The sequence below is a fragment of the Candoia aspera genome, chromosome 3 (genome assembly GCF_035149785.1).
Source record: "Candoia aspera isolate rCanAsp1 chromosome 3, rCanAsp1.hap2, whole genome shotgun sequence".
Classification (NCBI taxonomy): Eukaryota; Metazoa; Chordata; class Lepidosauria; order Squamata; family Boidae; genus Candoia; species Candoia aspera.
Window position 1 is genome coordinate 46,871,133 of NC_086155.1, and position 23,791 is coordinate 46,894,923.

Genomic DNA, 23,791 nt, shown 5'->3' on the forward strand with positions numbered 1-23,791 from the left:
ATCAAACAGGAACAGTGATGATCAAAGCTTGCGATAGCTCAGTTTAACTATATACACACATTAAATATAGGTAACGCTATCAACACCCCACTGAGACTTGTATACAAATCATGATCCCCAAAGCAAATTAAAATAGTGCATCTTAATGCAATCCACATTTTATGCACAGATGAGCTAAAACGAACAAAAACGGTCTAATGAAGCCCAGATTCAAATAACTGTTTAGGCATATTTATAGAAAAAAAATCTTTTCTATATCCAATTATTCATAATGACAAATACAGTGGTATCAACACTTAAAAGCCTTCTCCAAAGCCATCTTCAGTTCTCAGAAGTAGGCAGGTAGGTAGCTGGGAACAAATTTGCACAGCATTTTCAATCTCTTATGGCAATCCAGCAGTATAACATACATAATTACATTAATTTATCTAAAGGACTCCACAGTATTCTGAAAATGGCATTTTAAAGGGACACAATGGGATTTCTTTCTCTTGCTGCATTTATGTATTACCTGAATGCCTTATGTATCCAAATATTAGTTGCTAATGCTTCTCTGAAAAACACATGAAGGGGTAACGCTGGTGATAGTAGAAGGACAATACTTAATGCCTATCCTATTCACTGCTTTCCTTCTACAGCTCCCTTGCCTACCAGCCACAGTTGAAGCACTGTGATTATGACAAAAACTTTGGAGGAAATGTGACTGCAGTGCAGAAAGAAAATGAAGGAGGGAGGGAATAAATATACTCCTCCAGCAGGGTGCTTCTCCATTATTTATTTCTTCATTCTCCAGCTTCCGACTCATTTTGAGCGTTTGAAGCAGCTACCAATAAAATGCAAATTAAAATAAGAAAAAAAGAAGTGGATAGAAGAGGCATTTTGGATGCTCTTCTAAAAGAAAAGAGGGGAGGGACCAAACACAGCTCCCAAGAGTGCCTTCCACTATCTACAAGTACTGCAGAAGGCCTCTCCTACGTGCCAGATGAATAGACCTCTGCCAGGGTAGGCATCTTTAGAAGGAACCACCTGTACATCTTAATGATAGACAGGTTTGTAATGAAACAGTCTTTCAAATACTCAGGCCTTAAGGCAGAGAATACTTTGCAGAGAAGCAGGAAATAGGGTTTCAGTATCCAAAGTGGTAAAGTTCTGATTCAAACTACATGAAACTATCAAAATGGCTATAGCATGCCAGCGGTTTCCAAAGTATTTAATGAGTATAAGATCTCCAAACGTAATACCATTTCAGCTGACTTTTAAAAGAATTAAACCATAAATCTAACAATTTCAGGGCCAAAAATACTTAATTCCCAACATACAAATTCAATTTACTTTTAGTTTAGTTTCATGTTTCATGCCATATATAAAATTTTGTCTCAGTTTTGTTCATATTGATTTATACAATGTGCTAAGATATATTTGGCTTTGAGTCACTAAGTCTTGGTGTGTTGCATGAAACCACCTGCGATTGGCTTCTTTAATAAACCTGGTTAACCAAAACATCATTTAAGTATAATGTATGAACCCATCTATTATGTTTAATTTTTGTGATCATAAAACCAACTGTCAGGCTAGAAAGCAGGAGACTGAGTTCTAGGCCTCCCTTAGACATGAAGGGAGGTGACTTCGGCCAGTCCCTCTTTCTCAGCCGAACCCACTTCACAGGATTGTTGTTGTGGGGAAAATAGGAGGTGGGAGCATTAAGTATGTATGCTGCCTTGAGTTGATAAAAAGAAAGGCAGGATCAATCAATCAAACAAATCTTGTATAATCCAATCCTCTATTGTTTTTTCCCCCCCTTGTAGCTTTTTCTATGCTAAGTGATGGTCAAAAATCATCAAAAGTTTAGGAACACCTGGACAGATTGTATTTTTCAATGAATTCTTAAGTGAACAGCAACTGACACAGGCTCTACAAGGTACATGTTCCAAACATTTCTGTAGCCAGCTAAGGATTTTTGTTGTTGTTTTTGGACCTCCCCCCCCCAAGTCTTTCTTGAACTCAAAAATATGCTTGTTTCTTTGCATGTACTGCATATTTGACACATCCCTAAAGACTTTCAATTACATTCAAAGCTGGGGACTGTGAATGTCATTCCAAAAACTTTATCTTTCTTCTAAATACTTCATTTTTTATTTAGAGAGATGTTGCAGATTATTGTCCTGAAATAACCAACTTCAATTTCTTCACTGACTGTGGGACATCAATTTATAGGATACACTGAATTTTGGTTGAATCCATTCTTCCATCCACTTACACAATATTGCCACACAACCCCAAAACACAACAGAGGCAACCCATGCTTAACAGTTGGCATGGTGTTCTTTTTTTCAAATACTTTTTCCCCCTCCAAATTATGTTATGTGCTTAAGGTTAAACATTTCAATTTTTTTTTCATCAATCCAAAAAGCATACCAAATTTTTCAGGCATATCAAGCTTTTCTTTTCATACTTTGGACAGCCTCTAGAAAAGTTTCCTTCTGACAACTCTCTCTTACAGATAATTCTAACAGAAGCCACCTAGAGTCACTTTTTGTGAGGTGGGTGGCTATATAAATTTGATAAATATATAAATAAATAAGCAAGCAATCATGTACTGTAGATCTGTAAATAAATACTCCTATGTCAGCTAAACTTTACAGCAGGTTTTTGCATCAATCTGTAGGTTCTGTTTTGCAGATCTGACCAAACTGGGGGCAGTTCTGGCAGAGTATTTTCTCAGTCTTCCAGGTCTTGCCCCAACTTCAACAGTCCATGTAACTTCCATATTTTAACAGTGTGTCTCATGGTTGAAATTGTTCCTGGATGCATTTAGAGATTTTAAAAAAATAATCTTCTTCAGCTTTTTATCAGTTAATTAGCTTTATTTTCAAATCTCAGGGAACTATTCAGAGGAACCCATGGTTGTTGAAAGTAGATGGAACAATTATCACAACCTAAGAGGTTATAAAACTGACAGTATTTGTTCAATAAGTTTTCTTCCACTTAACTGTTGGTCTAATAAGTCAATCCTCTTTTGGGCTTTATTAACAACTTCACAATAAAAAAGCAAGTACTGAATTAATTGCAAGGGTATCCAAATGTCTGCATACCCATAATTATTTTCTTATTCTGAATTTGTAAAAAAATCACAAATAGTATGCCTTCAAATTTGTAAAAAGATGTAATGTTTAACTTTGTATCATGTACAGCTTGTGTCAGTTTCTGTTAGGAATTCACTGAAAAATACAATTTGGCTAGGGGTGCCTAAACCTTTGTATGCAACCTCTGATAATAATCATTTCCTCTCTTCTGCCCTCAGGATCTGATAACCAAAAATACAGCTCCCTCTAAACATGGAGATCCATTCAGCTATCATGGCCAACACCTACTAAAATATTTATCCTCCATGAATGTCTTGAAATTGGCCATTTCTCACTTGTAACAATTAATTACAATCCACCCATTCGATTGATCTAAATTGTAATACAACAAGGAAGTGAGAAGGCATATTAATTTAGAATCAGTACATAAGCTCCCAATTGCCTTACATCTCTGCTACCTGGTTAGCCTCCAGTTTCTCTTCATGATCTCTTGCTAACCTTTTAAGTTCACTGTCAGTTTTACTTAGCATGTTGCATTTTACTGAAACTTCTGACTTGGTTGTCATGAAACAACCAACAAAATAGGATTTTTCATGGATCATTTCAAAATGTTAACATGTGGAAAGCCACAGGTTTCCCAACTCTATCCTACAATGTGGAACTCAAAACCAAGCAACACATTATTTTTAACATGAAATAGGCACCTACAGTATTTTTGCTCTTTTCTCTTACTTAAAAGTAAGTGAGAGGTCCTGATTTAGATTGCCATCCTAGTATGGAAAGCTCAGGAGCTTTAACCATTTATCCTCATTGTGATCCTGATATGGACAGTACTTTCCCCATTTGCAATTTGCATTGGGGGGAAAAGCTTCCATTCTTTTCAGTGGAGATATTTTCTTCTAATGTAGTTTGAAAGTTCAGCCCTCTCCAGTCTGAACTGGGAGCATAGGAGAGGTGGGGGGAAACCATGTAAACATTCTTCTCCCTATACACATACTAGGGAGCCTGAAAACCAATGAAGTATGATAGTGAAAGTGTTGAATTTGGACTTGAGCACCACGGGATGATTTTGGGAATACTCTTTGCCCAACCTATCTCATGGTATTGTTTTCAGGGAATAAAGGTCATTTGGGAAATGTACCTGATGCCCATGAAAACATTGTTTTGATTAAATATCTCTGGAGAAGGCCTAGGCATTGCCTCATTAATGTATTTTTCTGATCTTATGTGAATATGATCAGAGACCAGGAAAAGCATGGCTCTTTTAGGAAGATGCCAACAAATACCATGCGGGTACCCAATTTGGATCTGAATACTGCCCACTACCACAACCCTACAATAACTTCAGTTGAGGTCAGGATCCATAGCCATCTAACTATTAACAGGATTCTTTTTTCTTTTTTGAGGCATGCTTTCTCCATCTTGATTCCAACTAGGTGAATGGTTCTGCAGAAGTGGAAAAGCTAAGCTGCTTACAGGCCTTGCTAATTCATAGAACAGTTTTGCTTTTAGGATAACAGTTTTTTATTCTTAACGAGTCAATCCAGCTGCCAACAGACAGATTATTTTTGTCTTGCTTTATTTTAATTAGGAAAAGCTTCTGCAAGTAGAATAGAGTAGAACAGAGAGGGAGGTAGTTTCAGTAATTGCCCTCCTCTTGAATCTCTTCCCCATCCTTCCCAAAATCTACACTGAAGAGTTGGGAGATCCTTTTGAAAAGCACGAGAGGCTGCAAAGGGAACAAAAGGATTGACGATGAAAGCCCCTGCGAAACTCACTTTCAATAAAATCCAGACCTTCTAAGCAATACTAAACAAGCTTCACTAAACAACAGCTTACATACACCTGGCAACCTCTTTTGGGATACCATGGCAAATGCATTGGTTACTGGTTATTTTTTTGGCAAACTGTATGAAAAGAGTCCCACGAAGATAAAGAATTTGAAAAATACTATCAGTAGAGTTCTTTTGGTCCCAGTGGAAACAGCTCAGAAGGGGCCACCTAATAATGAGAGCGCTCAGGCACTGAGCCTCCCATACCTGTGGCAATTGACAGCAGGTGGAGAAAGGGAAGAGGAGGGTCATGCAACCTCTACTTCCCTACTGCAGCAGTATACTTGAGTCCTGCAAAGGTCTCCCCTGACCTCATCAGTCACCCAAAGCATCCTTTCCCCTCTTCTTCTACCTATGTGATGAAGTCTGAAGGTGTGGGGCAAGAGTGGGTTGCCAACCCTGCTTTATGTCATTGGCACTATTCTAGGATACTGGACTGGTACATATCACAGTTTATAGAAATCTACATCATCTGTGTCAAAACCAACCATACTACAGGTGAAGAAGAAATAGAGGATGTCCTCAATTATTCATATCCTCAAAGAGTCTTCCAAATAATAAAGTTTCTGGAAAAGAAGGCTTGTACTTCTCAATATGTCTGATCCATCACCAAGGGGAAATAAAGTACAAATTCAGTTCCACAGCTATCTGCTCACGTCTGTTTCATTAGTAGACAGGAATGAAATCAGATGCATTTTCCATTTTCTTTTGGGTGGAATAGGACATAGACTAGTTCTCCTCTAAAAATCTGAGGACCTTAGTTCCTTCAGAATCTTATCAGAAAATAACCCTTAATAATAAACTGTGCCATGCGCCAGGCACACTCGCTGTTGCAATTTACTGCTTTTCTAAATCACCCTTCAAGCACACTGCAGTTGTTTTAAGGTCTGTAGAACTTTCCAAGAGGTAATGAGAGAGACAGAGAAAGAGGGAAGGAGGGGCAGACAGATGAAGGAGAGACATGGAGAGGTAGCTTTATAAGGGTAGCGAAAAAGATCAAGAGAAAACTGCATAGGCAGTGCATAAAGAGAAAAGCATAGTTTTTGATAGAGTTATTATATAGTGAGAAATTATGTTCCCATTTAAATAAGGTTTCTTCTTCATACACAAATTAATACTTCTATGAGCCATGAAAAATGTATTTGGTTCTTTAAATGTAGTGCACAAAATAATTAAAAAACCCGGAATATATAATTTTTAATAAATTATTCCCCTTCCTTGGACACACAGTCAGAGAAACAAATGCCAAGGGGTGTGCTCCTTCAGGAATTCTGATATTTGTATAAAAACAACAAATGCCAATATTGGCTAAATGCATGATGTAAATCACTTAAAATTTTTCTCCTTGAATACCGAAGAAAGGTGATAAAAACAAATAAATGCATGTTGCATAATAATACATGTTGAACAGCCTTTTATAATTTTTAAAAAACAAACCAGTGGAAAAGCGTATGACTGTAGATGCAAAACATGTTTTTAAGCCAACTTTTCTGGAGAAGAGAAGGATATTATTTGTTGAATAGCAGAACACAACTGGTTGCCAAATCCATGAAGACGTACAATGCAGCACTTAATTAAATGGGAAAAATTAGTAAGGTTTCTTTTACAAGTATTATTTTGCAAGACATGCTGTAGGCCTCCTATCTCTTCATGCAGCAATAATTACTGCTTGAATACACAGAAAATTTAATTTCTGAACAATTGAACTGCTTAATTATGTAGAAGCACAACACAAAATGTAGGAATTCACCATATGGCTGTGTCCAAGAGAGAGATTTAAATTAGAAACCTAATGTAAATTGTGGTCTTGGGACTGGTATACAGAAAGGTTTATAAATAATCAATATATTCAATAAAAAGCTGAGAAGATTTTATCTGGCATTTTATAAGTAGTTTTAAAAACAGAGTGTTTTAGCTAATTATTATTTTTTAAAATCTATATAGCAGACCTGTTTGCACAAATAGGGCTTTTTCACTCCCAAAGTACACCTCTTGTGTTTATCCGCTTTGTGGCATGTACTGTTTTTCCCTCCTACCTAATTATGGTTGCGATGTTTGCATGGAAGGAGAGTTTAAGGTGCAAGGAGTGTCCAGGGACTTTTAACAGTCCATGATAAAGCTTTCAGAAAATGTTACACTGCAAGTTGATTCAGAAGTAATTTCCACAGAGTTCAGAAAGGGTAAACGTCACATTAGTAAAATGTGCACAAGACGGCTTCTTCAGTGGAGGACTTACTTCCCCTTATGGAATAATGTGAATACAATTAGAGCAAAAAAGTGAAGGTTGCTATTGCACACCTTCATTTCCCTATTTTCAAATCTATGGTGGCCATTCACTTTATTCTCCCTTCTCTCTTTTCCTCTAAGGACTTCACCCTTTTCCCACCCCTACTGGGAATATGGGAATTCTAATTCAGTCCTGCAGGAAGGAGAAAGAGTTGCAATAGGGAAGGATAAAAGACAGAGAAAGAACCAGAAGGAACTTTAAAACAACCTTAAAGAGGCAAGATTTTTTTAAAAAGTTATACACACAGAGAAATAGAGAGGAAACTGTTTTTTTCCCGTACTTCTTCCCAATTCTCAAGATAAGAAACCACGAATCAAATTATAGGTTAAAAGAAAAGGGAAAAAGAACAGGTTTTGTTAGCTTTGTGCGAGTGCCTTTGGTGGTTATTAGGAAGTCATGCATTGAATAGACTATCACTCACTGCCCGCAGGAGGAGATGCAGCAGCAGCAGCAGCAGCAGCAGCAGAAGTGGTGGGAGTGGAATTGACGGAGGAAAGAGCTACATGGGTTGGGCTAGAAACATGTTTTACATCGTGGTGTTGGCTCACGATGGAAGGCTGTCTCCTGAGGGCTCCCTGTAAAGAGGAGGCGCCGGTCTGGAATGTGTAAACTACGTCCATCTGCAAAGAATCAGAGAGTGAGATAGCTTTGTCCCACAATCAAAAGAGGAAAAGGAACGAGGACAGTGGAAGGGGAAGCTGGTCAGACAAAGGATACAGACACACACCATAAGGAAAAGTGGAAGGGGAAAAGGGAAAAACCCAGTACATCCCCACAATCAGTTTCAGCAGTTAATCCAAAGGGAAAGCTGTTAAGCAAAGAGATGCCAGCCTTTTTTCCTTCGGCTCCCCAATTCAACCTGCTGTATTCTAGGGTCTAGCTATTTGCATGTGCAAATATGAAACGTTTTTGGGAAAACATTTCTGCTGTGGTTCGTCTTATTCCTTTAAGGAACCCTAGGAACACATTTAGACTTTTAGGAGGATGTAACTGCCTACATGTGCCTACAGAGTGTAGACAAACCCTATTATTATGCAGAGTGAAGCAGCAGGTCAAAAGAACCTGAAATAAAGGCACTCTGCAAGTGCAGTGGGATGTAGAGAAAATGTGCATGTAAGCAAAATGTATGATGCAAAAATGCAGCATGCACATCTGGAAACATCAGTGGGGTAACACGTTTCCAAATGTTTGTTCTAATACAAATGTCCCTAAGACATATCAATGGCAGCCAAAGACAGGCAATATAAGAGTGGTGTGTGCCAAGTTTATCTCTAAGGAGCAGACTCTGGATCACAGTGGGACATCTCTCTTTAGCCAATGTTAGGAAATGAGTAATATAGTAACCAAGCAGAAATTAATTGCAGCTGATCAAGTCATCCCGAAGCAGCAAAGACTATTAACATGCAGAGGTTTCATAGTAGAAGATTTCTTTCCACCTTATTATTCCAGATTTTGCAAACGCTGGCATAGAAATGCTGCTGTCTTGATAAAAACCCAGGTGTTCTAGGTTACTAGCAAGCCATTCTGTCTCAGTTGGAAAGTAAGAAGGGAAACCTGGTGCATTCTGTAGTTCAGTCATGTAAGCAGTAAAAAAGAATCCCAGCTATATTTCTTGGGGAGGATGAGAGAGAAATAAATATAAGCTATTCTGGGAAAATTGCAATTCTGTAAGCTTTGTTTCTCAGATTCAAGGCTGGTTTGCATGTGACATTATTGATAATATGATAATAACCACCACAACCACGCCCCAAAGGGTCAGACTTTGCACAGTGCTTGCCACAGCTGGCAGTGTTTTTAAGTCAGTTGGCATGGAAAGCTCCATCAATGGACTGATTCTTTCACAAACTGGACATGGTCACCACTTCTTCCTCCTTATTGGCTTGATAGGGCTTCTTTCGTTTTAATTTCTATATACCAGCATCATCAGAAACCAACTCAGTTTTACAAACTCCATTTTACATCTGTTTGTACCTACCATCCACAGTTGTGTCTGGAATAGAAAGAGGAGGGTATATGATTCTGAATGGTTCTCCTTCCAAAGATTTTGAGCAAGTCAGCTTAAAGTACTCAACAGAGCTATGTGTCCAAGCATTCTGCAGTTCTGATCTGGAAAGCATTTTGTGCACTTCAGGTCTCACAATCTACCTCAGTGGCATATCCCAGGCAGAGTGTGACATGCAAATGTGACCCTGCCTTGCTAATAAAAGATAGTACCAGAGTTCAGTAAAGTTAAACACATGCAGCCTATGATGTCTTCAGTGGATTCACTGTCCTTATCTGCATCGTTTGCCTGTGACTTGTGCCCATAATCACATGTTTTGTTTTGTTTCAATCATGCACTGAATAAAGACCCTGTCAAAGTGGCATACGTTAAAATTCCCATGTGTAAACACAGCTTGCATCCAGGTCTCATGTAGGCATTCATTCCAGATAACGTTCCTTCTTTTAGGACCTAGATTACTGCTCTGGAGACAAACTCCTAGAATAATAAATGGCATTTTCTCTTCAGAGTCTTTTTGGAGTGGGGTGGCTACAAATCCTAATAATAATAATAATAATAATAATAATAATATCATCAAAACAATTAAAAAGCAAGGAGAAAAGAATGCTAGCATTAATTTAGCTTTTGGGATTTCTAGTTCACAAAGCTCAGTGTTTCTCAATCCTCAAGCTGCCCTCTCTCTGCTGCTTCTTGTTGTTCATCATACCCAGCAATCTGTTCTAGGTAGTGGAACTATGTAGTCCTAGAACATCCTTTGGCAGGCAGAAACAGGAACAATACCTTCCTATCTAAAATTTGGGAGGCTGGATAGTGGCTGAGCAAAAATCTAACCAGAATATTGTATTTATTGTTAGCCTTGCATCAGCATCTCATAAAGACTAGCATGGCTATGTACCCCTCTCCTCACGTTTGCTTATCTGTTGGAATAGATTTGTTGTGAGGCAGGCTTAGGGAGATTTCCCCCCAAAGCAAGGGTCGAGTCTTAGAAGTACTCCTCACCTGAAAGCATCTGCTAGCTCCAGTTGCATAAATGCTGCTAGTTTAAACCATGTGGCTAATTGATCCCAACAGCTTCAGCAATAGGCATGCCATATTCTTCCTATGTGTAGCCTTAGACTGGCCTTACTTAAATGAAGTGATAACACTTCTATGAGCTGTCACTCCATAAGGGAGAAGAAATTGGTGCCATACCTGAGTCTGTATTCTGTTGAGACCACGGAACCACAGGATTTGTCCCCGCCGGAGCTCCATTTCAGCATGGTCAATTTCATCTATACCCTCAGGCAACTCCTCTTCTGGAATATCTTCTTTGGTAATCCCATGTCCAGCCTCTTTCAGGAACTTCAGTTGATTTGTTGGAACAGAGCTGATCAACTACAGAAACATGGGATGCTCAGGATTAATTCTTCTGAATTGTTCTGCTGCTGGTCTGACGTTATTTCTTAATCTGACTGTCTAGTCAGATGATGATTCCCAACAGTTCTTTTGTGCATTTGCAACATGCCATCCTTGGTTTGATTGGCATCATTACATTTTTTATTTACTTTCTGAATCATTTCTAGTCTGAGACCCTGAAGCAGTCCAAAAGGCAAAGTATCTCACAGAATAGCAAACACACTTGTAACATCTTTGAAACTGGCTATAAGGTTGTTTATGTGTATTAGTTTCTATAAAGGATTTCACCTTCAAAAGAAAGACAAACAAAAAGGCTTGGAAGAAAAACAACAATGCTATTCTCAAGAGAAAGAGATGATAAAAGTGTAGGAGGGGGGAATAAAAGCAAACTGTGTTTTCATATTGAGAATCCAATAGCATATGATTCCACAGAATTACAGATCACAGGTGAATTTATTCTCAGTTGAAAAACTCCCCATAGTAACTCAATTAGAGTGTTTGAGGATATGAATCAATCTGCATATTTACAAACTGACTGATTTGTATCTTGCAGGTAACAGACAGATTGGAACACAATTATCCTTCACACATCTCCTAATTCTGTTACACAGTGCTCAACTTTAAAAAATATGCCACAAGGCATTAAAATGTATATTTTAACATAAAATATGTACAGGAGGTCATGAGTAAAATGAGAATGGTACTCTGTTAGAACCTCACATTGAATTTGGCTGTGTTGTCAACATAATTGATAATATTGTTACTCTGTGTGGTTAAAGGAGCAAACAGATAGATGTATGGAGAGGGGAAGATCCTCCTTGCTTTTTAGCAGAGAAGTGAGATTGGCAGCAATTAACACAGAACTGGACAACATGTGGGGACAAAACTAGTTCTTTAAATAAATGTAGAATAGTCACTTTCTTACCTGTCCCCAAAGCAACTCTCCTACACCAATGAAAATACACCAGAACCATTGACTCAAGGTAAGTCCAGAACAACTAAATGGTTTGCCACCAAATTCCACAATAATAATCTGAAACATAGGGAGAAAAAGAGAACAGTTGGAAAAATATCAGTAAAAATGTAGAGTTGAACCAATCATTATACTCTGAAGCAGTATATTCTTTATGCAATTTAAGAACAGTACTAGAATCTAGCCTTCACAATCCACTGTCCTTCAGATCTGTTGGACTGTAGCTGCCAATATCCCTAGTTAGCTGACTGGAAAAATGTAAAATTGCAGCCGAGCACATCTAGCAAAAACAGGTTGGTTAAGACTGACCTAGGCAAACCACCATCCAAAGCAATAACTTGCAAATCATATTTTAGTTAGAATTATAGTTGTATAGAACATAGGGGTATAAGTAAATATTCTGGCCTAATCCTGTAAATCTATAGTTTTGACAATCCTTGGTCCTATAAGAAACTGACCCCTGACACTGTAAAACTGCAAAGTCCATAAAGGCTTGCCAGAACTTTTGCAAAAAAAAAAAAAAAAAGTCGTATTTTAACCTTGATCAAATAAATCAACTTGATATTCCTTCCTTTTATTTCTAACATCTTAATCTTTAATTCAATCAAATACTGTTGGAAGATTTGATTTCTCTTCAATTATTCTTTATCCCATCACACAGATTTCTTCAAGGCTTTAACAGACTCTTTTGTAAATCCAGTAAGAAAACATTTTCCAGGTCATTCCCTTGATTTATCATCTGTACTTCCTTTTTAATTTTTAAAGCTTCAGCTTCTTTTGTATATCCAGTAAAGAGTCCTTTTCCAAATCATTCTCTATCATTTGTAGTTTGACTTTCAGTACTTTCTCCGTCTTGTCAAATAAGATTTGTTCCATATCTGTCTTCCCTTCATTACCATCTTTTGGACATAATCTATCTATAGAATCAGATATCATTACTGACAGTGTTGATACTGTAGTTACTAATTTGTGGCTCCATTCTTCAAAGATCTCCTTTAATGTTTCCAATGTTTTAATGTTTTGTGTCATTTTGTAAGTCCAAGTATGAACTGACGTCAAGGCTTGTATTTTTTTTTTCCTTCTGCTTAAATCTTAAATTCCCTCTAGTGTTCAGTTTCTAAAATCATACAGTAACCTATCTTCATTATGGCTTATAATGGCCAGGATAGCTAAAATAAGTCTGTTTCTCATGAGAAGCTATTTATTTTTTATAGTGAATTCTAAAATCTTATAATAAAAGTCAATATTCCAAATTTATCTGGACCCTTAATCCATTTATAACTTTCTTAGATCAAAATCTTATTTAGCTTTTTGCTGTTTATTTCAAATTCTTTAAGTTCTTAAGCTTATAATTTTTCTTTTGTTCAGAATTGAAGATAAAATTCACCAGATGACTATTCAAACTTGTCATTCTGAAGGTCTCTAATAGCTTTAAGATGGTTAATAGGCAATTTCCAAAACTGATTAGAAAGTGAGGTTTGCAAACTTAGTGTCTTTTAAAAGGCTCTGTCATGGTTGCAAACAAGATGGCTGATCTCTTCATCTTCCAGCACCAGGGTTGCAACTGGGGGGGGGGGGGCAAGCAGGACATGTGCCCCAGGCACCATGCTGGGGAGGCACCAAAATGGGCACGGAATCCATGTTTGCCTCAGGTGACAGAGACCCTAGTTACAGGCCTGTCCAGCACTCAAATCCAGAGAAAACCACTGTCCTGAGGTCTCCTCATGAGGAACAGCTGTCTGGAGCACATGCAGGTGATCTCCCATCTTTTCCTTATGCAGAGAGCTTCCAAGGTACCGGTCTACTCACCGGTTCCTTGATCTTTGCCAGAGTTATTGGCTCTGCAAACGCTTCATTTCACCATACCTTCCCCGGAAGTCTAAAACTGCAAAGGGAATTCTAACTAGTGTGTTACTGCTGAAATGAATATAAGGAAATCCAGCCTGACTATTCTGGCAGATGAATGATAGAACCTATTTACAGAAAAGGAATTTAAATGAAACAAGACACCTGCATGATGTGCCCACTGACTCTGAAAATTGTAAGTAAGTCTTCAGTCAATATTATTAACCTGAAAACATGGATACAATCTGGAACTTCAGAAGTAGTTTAGGACAGGAAAGGGAAAACAGAAACATAAATTTCTGTTCTCAGACATGGGATAACTTTTTGGACTCTCTTTTTGGTGACAGGCAGACTATTCTAATAATGCCACCACATCAAGTGGGGTGGATTTCTCAACTCACAGAGCTCAGAAATAAAGCCCTTTGTCCTTGTAAGAAAAAATGCAATACACTTAACAGGTACAGTAATAACAAATACATAAAGAACCAAAATCTAATGTTGAAAATTCAGACTAACCAAAATTATAAATAGGCAGTTCGTCTTGTGTGCAAGATTACAGGAATCATATTTGCTAGAAATAACATTTTAGATACATTGTTATATCAAAGGCTGCATCCTAAGAAGCAAATGAATTAACCAATGATATCTAATCAACGTATGGCCACCGAGAAGGTTAGTATCTCTTTTACATCCAACAGTAAACCCTGAAAGTTGAACTGGCAGATCCACTCAAGGAATTTAATGTAATGACTTCCAGAAGAGAATGAATTAGCCCAGGTCTGATAGATAAATCAAATGAATTATCTCTCTGATTCAGAGATATGTGGTTTTCTCTTAACATAGTCATGAAAGGAAAAAAAAAATCAACACTGGATTCCACAACAAATTTTCCAATTCTCTCAATCTTGGGATTTGGAAAAAAAATGTTTTCCTTTTCTTTTTGCAAATTCATCTAGTTTAATTTTTTTCTTTCTCACATCAGCCCAGTAATTTGGCCCAGCATTTCAAGAGGAATCCTTCAAACACAACCAAAATAGCTGCATCTCCTTCTTACGTATAAATGGAGTAGCAAACAGTTTTGGTCCATCCAGTAAGATGTGGAAGACGAGGTTCTCTCTGTGATCCTCCTCCTAGAGAATGGAATTTCTAGGCACCAAAGGGACGAACCTTCTCAGTCCTACTGCCACTTGTTTAGAATGTTAGACTGGACCCTGTCCTGTTTATTTTTCAGAAAGCCACTAAAATGTGGCTTTTCCTAAGACTCTAAGTCCTACACTTGTAAGTGGTATTATCAGCCTTGCAAAGGGCCATGACATTTAGTGAACATTACAATTCAGAGTATGTTTGGTGGGAGAATGATGGACAAATTTTCCATTTCACAATCACTATCTTCCAACCCCGCTTCACTTACCTGGGCAACAAAGGTTCCTAGCACCACTGTACAGAAGATTGGATTCTGGAAGATGGCCTCAAACACGTTCCTCTCCCCATGAATTTTGCGAGCATTGATTTCATTGAAAAGTTGCATCATGACGAAAGTGTTGAAGACAATTGTGTAATGCTCAGTGGGTGGGGAGTGGAGGGGAGCATTCCGGCCACTGTCAATATCAAAAAATTTCTCACCTGTAGGAAAAGAGCTTTAAGAGTAAGAACATATTCTTTCCATCTACAGGTATCATTTCCAATACCATTATGCAGTACAATATGGCACATCTACACACTGCAACAGAACTTGCTGCAAGTGTCTTGCATTCCATGACTCTGAAAGGTATAATTTATTTCATCAAGCACTCTTATTATTTTTGTTACATTTATATTCCATCTTTTCACCAGGAGTTCGTGGCAGCTTTCATGTGGATCATCCTTTATTTTTATTCCCACAACAGCAGCCATGCTTGGTAGGGAGAGAGTGACAGCACAAAATCATTCAAAGTTTCCATGGCTGCAAAGGGACTTGAACCTGGGTCTCCCCAGCCATCAAGAGAGAAGTGTGTATGACCAGCTGGACCCCTCTGTTGGGGAGGGGAGGATGCCAGCAGCCATAAAGGAGGTATGGGGCACTCCCTTTTGAAGAGGCCCTCCTTGGATCCAGTAGTGTTTGACAACTATTGACGAGGTTCCAATCCTTTGGAGAGAAGACTGTTGAGTGTCTAAGCAGGGTTTCAGCTGCTGAGCATATTAGAAGAAGCAAATTATCTGGAACCTTTACAGTTGGGATGGGACAGAGACTGCATTAATTATTCTAGCAGAAGACCCTTTGGAATGGGTACTGTCCCCTCCAGCTGAGTCCTATTAGATTTCTAGGTAGTTCTAGATACCACCATATACTCTTGCACTGCTTGGAGGGGTTGGGGATTGGAGGCACTGCTCTGCAGTGTTTCTACTCCTACCTCAGTTAAGGATAGAGAGGAGAGGTTGGTCTGGAGATACAGGACTGACAGGTGGCTACTCCCTTGTGTGATACTGAAGGAATCACTCATTTATTGAAATTACATGGTGAACTTAAAAAGATTTGAAATTTAATATACTGTTATTTTGCAATTTTGGACAATCCAGATTCATCTTGCAGTAACTCAGATGGCTTAAAAATCTGTTAGCTATAAGATGATACAAAGTATTAATACCCCTCCTTGCCCATGACTTCCATGCCCCCCCAATGGGGGCAGGGGGGGAAGAGAGAGAGGGAGAAAATTTTCCAAGCAATTTTCAAACTGGAATTATCCTTGTGCATCATTTCTGAATATGTCTTTAATGCAGGAAATGCCAAAAAACACTGCTAAAAATGGAGCCAAACTGGACAGATCAGATGACTTTCTAATTGCGACAATAATTTTCTTTTACTTGGTCACTTATATTGCAGAAAGAGACTGAAATCAGGAGAAATGCCCAAAAATAAACCTGAAAGACGGAAAGCTGAAATCTCCATCACTATATGACAACTATTATTTAGGTAAAAAAGTCTAAGAGGTGTCCTTCCCATAAAAATATTCCTAATATATTATCAATCCACTTAAAATATCTTAAATGTGTTAATTTAACATGTGAAAGTAAATACACAGAGCTTGATGTAATATTCATTTTTAAACATTTATATTTCGTTTAGATTTAAAAAAATCAGTGGTAGTTTTAATAATTTATTTATGGTGATTTTGATCTGAAATAAGTTGTTATATTTATATCCACAAATGAAGGAAGTTTCCTTGACAGTTATCCCCAGATATTTAACAGAATCAAAATAATGACTAGAACCCTAATTTTTACAAATCACCATAGAAAACTTAAGAGCTTATAGAAAGTATATGGGTCCTACTTCAGTTGAATAACCTGATAATTTATCAGATGGTTGCACAATATCATTTTTTAAAATATCCTTAAAAAAAATAACTAAAATTTCTTTACACATATTAAAGCAGAATAAAAAAAATTAAAACAACAATTGCAGACAACTGTTAATAATTTAATGTAATACAGCCAAACTATGCAACAATTTAGCATAACTAGAAAGTACAGCTTTTTTGCTCTGCCCAATTCTTTGTTTTTCTCTCAAACAACTCTTGGTTTTGGTCCTGTTTTACCCCTAGCCTTCCTGCCAACTTCCTTCTCTTGTCTTCTGCCAGCCTAGTCTTGCCAAATTTTGCATTCTGAAAAGTCTCAACATTGCTAATTAATATATTCAAACTAAACCAGTGAAAAAGAGAGTACAATTTATATTAATTCACTTTCTGTGCACAAATGGCTCCTCTCTCGTTTAAAGAATGTTAGAATTACCTAAGAGGCTGCTGGAAAAATGGACTGCTTTCTTAATTAGATTGCCTTTCTTTTGGCTTCAATTAAGATTTGTAGGTAATTATTTGAAAACCTTCATTACTGAAACAAAACAGCTTTTCAAATAGAAATGATGAGCTATACTCATTTGGGAAAAAGCATCACCTTCTGGATGCAAGCTTTCTCTTTAAGCTAGGACTAAATGAAATGGATATATCTATATTTGTATTTCTCAGCCACAGAACCAGAGAGATGGACATACAGACTCTGCCTTAGAGTCACTGTGAGATTTTTAGAGTTCAACAGCAGGCAGAATGCAACTGTAGATGTTCTTTGCTGTTGTTTTTCCACACTGCCCACTGAATTTCTGCTGGTTCTGCAGCAGATGAAAAGCACAGAGCCTCTATCAGGGAAAAAGCAAACAATAATCCAGATGCTTTCCACCTTAAGTATTCCGTTCACTGATGAATGGAAGAATTCAGTTTTAACAATCCAAACGTAACTCCTCCTGTTAGAATGAAATATTTTCACTGGAAGCTATTAGTGGTTCACAACAGAAGCTATACAGAGTTCTGTAAAAAAAAAAAAAAATCCCCCAAAACCCCAACAGGATCAGGAACATCCAGTTTGTGTGGACTCAAATTTATCAGGAGGAACCCCTTGAGCCTTTTTATTGTCAGTAAGTGCAACATAAAACGCTTAAAAATTTAATTTTGAGGATTTCCTTTCCATTTTCTAACCTACTATTTTGGCTAATATTTTAAAGAACTGTAAGTTTCTACAGCTGGTGCTAATTATTAATATAAACTCTGCAATGAATCAGGTACAATAAAGGAATAGGCAGTAAACTTCATCACTAAGGAAGCAGTACTGGTAATCAAAGAACATTTTTCCTAAGCTTGCACCCATGACAATCTAAAGGCAGAAAAACTGTATGGTGCTATAAATGATGCATACCATTTATCTTTACACTATTCATCGATATCTGCTAGTTGCCCTTCAAGAACATAAAATCTGTACTCAGCGTTACTGAGGGATTAAAATATGTCTGATGAAAGGGTGTATCCCCTGAATCTTGAAGTATCTCCACCTATTTTTGGCATGGATATGGTGACTATATCACAGAGGACACTTAATCAAATATGAAAACCAACTGAATTACCATTTTTTCATTTTCTCAAAAGTACAAGAAAAAGAAACAAGTTTTAAAATCTTCTTGTAAATTGAATTAATCAACTGAGAGTTATCATGGACATCTTTTAAATTGTCTTTTCACTGTCTTGGAAGAGCAGACAGATAGGATATAAATTAGGAACAGAAATTTGGGTTGCAAAATCCAGACCACTGGATGACAGCAAACAGTTTTCTTTCTTTTTTTTCAACCTAATGGTTATCTGGATTTTTGCAGTCCAGCTCTTTTAGTCTCATGCAAGTATCTCAACAAAACAAATCCAAGAACAGAAAAATGATCCCAGAATACCGAGCTGTTCTACACACGTCCTCTTGTCTCACCTGCAAAGAGTAATGTGAAAATAATGGTGAGCTGGTACACAGCATGTCCCAGAATGTTCTTCATCATGGTTCGGGAAATTAGTGGCTTGTTGCGACCATACGGCCTACGCAGGAGCAAGGACTCTGAAGGGGGTTCTGTGGCAAGAGCTAATGAGGCAAAGGTGTCCATGATCAAGTTGACCCACAACATCTGGACAGCTTTTAGAGGCGAATCCTGCAAGGAAAGAAAAAAAAAATCTTCAAAAACTAACATATTGCAAACATAGTCCATGCCTATTCTTCCCCTTACCATAGCTCTTTAACTTGGGAGTTGACTGGTGCTGAATTCATACATCTGAGAGTGCTATTATAATAATCCAGGAATAGTAATATTTTCAGTCCAGTCTTAACTATAGTTAATACCATGAATCATTAAATATTTAGTGTTAGTGAGTGTTACAGTGTGTCAGAGACAACAAGCATCTCTTTTGTGCAGCTTGAAGGCTCTTTTGAAGTTGTTCAGATTCCTAATTTCAGCTGAATAAAGAGGGGCAGCAATTCCCTGTCTCCAGTCCTGTAGGAGTCTTTGCATAGGTGTGACTGCAGTCTTCTGATACAAATGTAAAAAAGAAAATTGTTGATGACTATTAGCCATAGTAGCCCACTATAAATGGGATAACTAACTCCATCAACTCTACTTGTGACCTGTCTGTGGTATCTAAATGGCCACTGCTAGAAAGGGTAATGAGTAGACTTTCAGTTTCCTTCTGGAAGGCAACGTTCTTTTTAATCTAATCCGCTCCATATCTTTGAACTTTTTACCTTTATCTGCATCAAGACTAAGTTTTGAATGCCATATCTGAAAACCTCAAATAGAATCCAGATCAGCTCTAATTCATTAATTCATTAAGAAAAGTTCCTAATTCTTCTAGCTGTTCTTACCTGTGTGATGCAAGCACCTGTGAATGCCACAATCACAGCCACTACATTGACTGTCAGCTGGAATTGCAGGAATTTGGAAATGCTATCATATACATTGCGGCCCCACATCACTGCCTTAACAATGCTTGTAAAATTATCATCTGTCAGGATGATGTCTGAAGCCTCCTTAGCCACATCTGTGCCAGCAATGCCCTGAGAAAATGAAGATCAGGAGGAGAGAAGGCAATTAGTCACTAAGGAAGCATCAAGTTTGTCTATGTTCAACTTTAAGACTTGCACCCACAAAATGGCAAATGCCAGTTCATTTCAGATGTGACACTGCAATGTGGATTACATGAAACATTTCATTATTATTTTTCTCTTAAGGCTGAGAGATCCAAATGATTTGTGTGTAACAAACACAAGGCTCTGTGACAAATAAAATACCTAGTCTATCTAATCAGCTTAACTTTTCTTCCTTCCAGACCAAAAACTGAGGAAAAACTAGCCACTGCCTCTCTGATTGCTTGTTGGTGAAGAACTAAAGCAGCTGATTAAGGAAGCTGTTAGGCTTATTGCAAAACTCAGTTACAGACACGTGGTGGCAGTCAGTGACTAGAAAATCCATGCCTGCTAGAATGGGCCAGCAAACCGCAGAAACATTAAGCAGGTTCCCTGTAGTGACTAATTCTCCCTAACGCTTGCCTGCTGTGTCCTACTGAGCCCAGAGATGGTGAAATTTTGTCTTGGGCTGAAAAATTTCTGACTTCTGCAACTGAAAAAGCTAAAACAGAAAATAGAACACAATAAAAAGAACTTTAACATATATAATCCCCCAGTTTCTTAGCCAGCCAGTGTTATCAGCTCCATCATACAAAAGTACACACAAGCAAATAATTATCTGCTTCTTTTTTGTTCGCAATCATACCATAGCAAATCCAACATCTGCTTTCTTCAAGGCTGGGCCATCATTGGTGCCATCTCCAGTCACAGCTACCACCTGCCTCTGTTCCACAACAGTACTGTCAATAATTCCTGAAAATGAGCTAAAGGTCAGTAGAGGATAAGCACTGAGACCCACTAGGTTTACTTGCAAAATTCCAGAAACACTTTTAATTGTTATCACATAAAGCCCCACCAGCTGAAGGCTATGATGTCTAAAGGGCTGCATAGTCTTCCAAGATATGGATCTCTTATCCACTAAAATTAACTGATGAGAAATCTTCAGTATGACCTAAAAGGGATGTACAAAGGCCCTTGTTTTTGTTATCATGCCCAGACTGTGGAATTCCCTGCTTCTAAGAAGTTAATATAGCACATGCCCTTGCCAACATTCTGCTGTCAAATGTGGATGGAATTATTTCATTTTGCTCAGACAATATTTATTGTCTCCTTGTTTTTGATTTGCTGTTTTTTAATCTATTCAATGTATCTTATTCATAGTTCTACTGTTCATTGTTAAGGAGTTTTCACTGTGTAGGTTGCCCTGGGTATTTCATTTTGGAGCTGGAGAATACATGTCCAATGTGAATACATGTCAATTCAGCAGATTTGGCTCTGTAAGTGCAATGCGTCTCTTCACTGAAGCTTTCACTTGGTTCCCTCAACTCTCTCTCCCTCCACTTCTCTTCTGACATCATCTTGGAAAGCAAATGCTGTCTCTTTGGTTGACTGTACCTTTCACAAGGGTGTGTTTATCAGTTGGTGAAGAACGTGCCAAGACTCGAAGTTTAGGCCAGATTTTATCCAGTTGTTCTTGCTCCACCTGCAGAGCAAAACCCCAATAGTACAAGCTAGGTTAGCTCTGAAAGGGGCTTTGGAACCAGTGCCTCTCTCCACTTGCAAAAGGTTCTGAAAGCAACATCTATTTTCTTAGAAGAATTTCATTTCAACTAATGACCAATAATGAATGGTGTAACAATTGCAGGTAGTATGGAGAAACCCATTCTGCTAATATTAATATGGATCCAACGTAATATCAGAGGACTGCAGAGTAAAACTGTTTAGAAATCAGCAACATATGACTGGTATCAGCTCTGCTCAATATAGCAGGAGCTTGCAATTTTAGAGAGACATGGAGAGAAGCCCTCTGTGTACCTGCACTGTAGCCTTACCATATTACCTTTTAAGGTTCAGAATCTCTTTCTCTGATGGCGAATCTGCTCTAAATTCCAGAGATTCATGGTTCCAGAGAGATCACAGAATGAATATATCATTTTTTTTCTTTTAATTAATGCTGAAAAAAACAAACTACAGCCCCAATGAAAAAAGGATAGTGATTATACAGTGAAGAAACAAAACCTAGATATATTATGGTGATTAAAATAAAGAAAATGTGACAAAAAGAAAAAGAAAACTATTTAATAGCGAAGGAAAAAAAGGAGAAAAAAGACCTATTTAATAATTATAGATAGCAATATAAAAATGAATTCAGTCCTTAAGTTTATCATTAAATCTAGAACTACAGAAACATACTGCTTAATCTTTTCATTTTTGGAACAGAAACACTTTCCCAAAATAGTCAGCAGACTCATATCCTGGATCCACTCCTTAAAATCAGGATGGTAGGTTTTTTTTTCAAGTTACATAAAATTATTCTCTTTGCCATGCCCTAAAACTCTTCCTAAGATGACAAATCCCCGTGTTTTAGAAACATAGTTTGCCATCACATTAGAATGAATACATCACATCAAAAGCATGTCTGACAAGAAAAAGAAGCTGTAAGGAAAGCACAACTTCTGAGCTTATGGCTCCACTTTACCTTTGAGTGGCAAGTCAGGGACTAGATGTAAAAACAAACAAACAAAAAAAGAGTGGGTGGAGCCAGGGCAAACAAAACATTGCTTTGTTTTAATTTCTATTTAAATGTAATTTAACAGAGTTAATGTAATTCTCTCCACATTTTTAATATTTTTCCTTCCTGTTCCATTTGGTAACATTTTGGGGGAGATCTCAGCTCTCACAGAAACTTGATTGGCTTCAATCCCTCCTTCACCTTACCTCTCCTTTCTCATTGCGGATGAGCCGATTGAATTCCTTTCCTTCCAAGCACAGGAAGTCCTCTCCAGGCAGCAAAATCCCACACTTAGTTGCAATGGCACGTGCTGTGTTGATGTTATCACCTGTAACCATCCGGACAGTAATACCAGCACGCTGGCACTTCTGAATGGCCTCAGGTACCTATGGGCAAGCCATGAAAAACAGAATCTATAAGCAAGGGACTATGAAGCAGGCAAAAATGATGAAGCAGGCAAAAACGATGAAGTCTGAAATAAGAGACAATGCGTGGAAACTGTGCTATCTTATAGTGTAATGGCAAGTTTATTCTTCAGTCATGGATTGCCATGACAACACAATCTGTTTACAAAGAGGAACAAACAGGGTTAAAGGACCATCAGGGTTTGCAGAAACAGAAAACATTTAGGAGAACAACTCAAGAGCACAAAGGACTGGTGAACAGAGATTGGAAAGCAGGGGTGGAGAAAGGAGAGTTGGTGGCTGACACACCGAGAAAGAGCACCCTGCCCTCTAACACTTGGCTATCAATTCCACTTACTGGAACAATTCTGTCATGAAACCAAACGTCGATGGCATAGATTAGCTAGTCAAGTACTGAACAAGAACCAGGGAGACCCAGGTTCCAGTAGCCCCTCATGGAACACTTTGGGGGTAGCCACTACCTCTTAATCAGTTTAAATTAGCTTTGTTGGATTCTTAAAGCAGTTGATATGATAATGCAAACATGTCATAATGGCCAGAAAAATCTTGCTTTTAAAAAGGAGAACATCCTGCATTACCCCAGGGTCTTAATGTAAATCTCATAACAATTTGTGAGAAGAAACCAGGTCTGTACTTGGTTAAATGCAGTGTACCTTATTTTGTGTTTTGCAGGGACCTTGCAACGGAAGGTCAGTGCTTCCATTAAGAAGTGGGAAGAATTACAACAGGAGCTACAAGCATGATAAACTGCTAACTGCAGATTACTTTGAATGGCACCATGTAGATGCAATAATAGAAAAATGCCCAACATTAAATTGCTCTACATTCTTCCTAAAGGGCCTGTGAAACATGTCCTTCTCCTGCCCACCACTCTGCCATGCTGCAGCTAATAATTTTGTGACACCTGGGTAACACACATGTATTTCAGTGCATGTGTATATAATACAATATGCCTGCTGGATTATGGCTTCCCAACTT

General features: G+C 38.0%; 2 protein-coding genes across 3 annotated transcripts in view; one reads left to right on the forward strand and one right to left on the reverse strand.

Moving 5' to 3' along the window:
* GOLT1A (golgi transport 1A) overlaps window positions 1–23,791 on the forward strand; it is a 321,971-nt gene that overhangs the window by 239,345 nt on the left and 58,835 nt on the right. The window lies entirely within an intron of this gene.
* Window positions 1–23,791, reverse strand: part of ATP2B4 (ATPase plasma membrane Ca2+ transporting 4) — a 167,973-nt gene that overhangs the window by 6,320 nt on the left and 137,862 nt on the right. Inside the window, exons 13-21 of one of the 2 annotated variants that reach the window (XM_063297549.1) lie at window positions 22,595–22,774; window positions 21,272–21,359; window positions 20,523–20,629; window positions 19,616–19,807; window positions 18,695–18,908; window positions 14,829–15,040; window positions 11,525–11,632; window positions 10,396–10,578; window positions 7,733–7,822 (exon numbers count right to left, since the gene is read on the reverse strand). In XM_063297549.1, the coding sequence (XP_063153619.1) occupies window positions 7,733–7,822; window positions 10,396–10,578; window positions 11,525–11,632; window positions 14,829–15,040; window positions 18,695–18,908; window positions 19,616–19,807; window positions 20,523–20,629; window positions 21,272–21,359; window positions 22,595–22,774 (1,374 nt within the window). The remainder of the gene's footprint in view (window positions 1–7,732; window positions 7,823–10,395; window positions 10,579–11,524; window positions 11,633–14,828; window positions 15,041–18,694; window positions 18,909–19,615; window positions 19,808–20,522; window positions 20,630–21,271; window positions 21,360–22,594; window positions 22,775–23,791) is intronic. The other variant, XM_063297551.1, reaches the window with a different exon arrangement.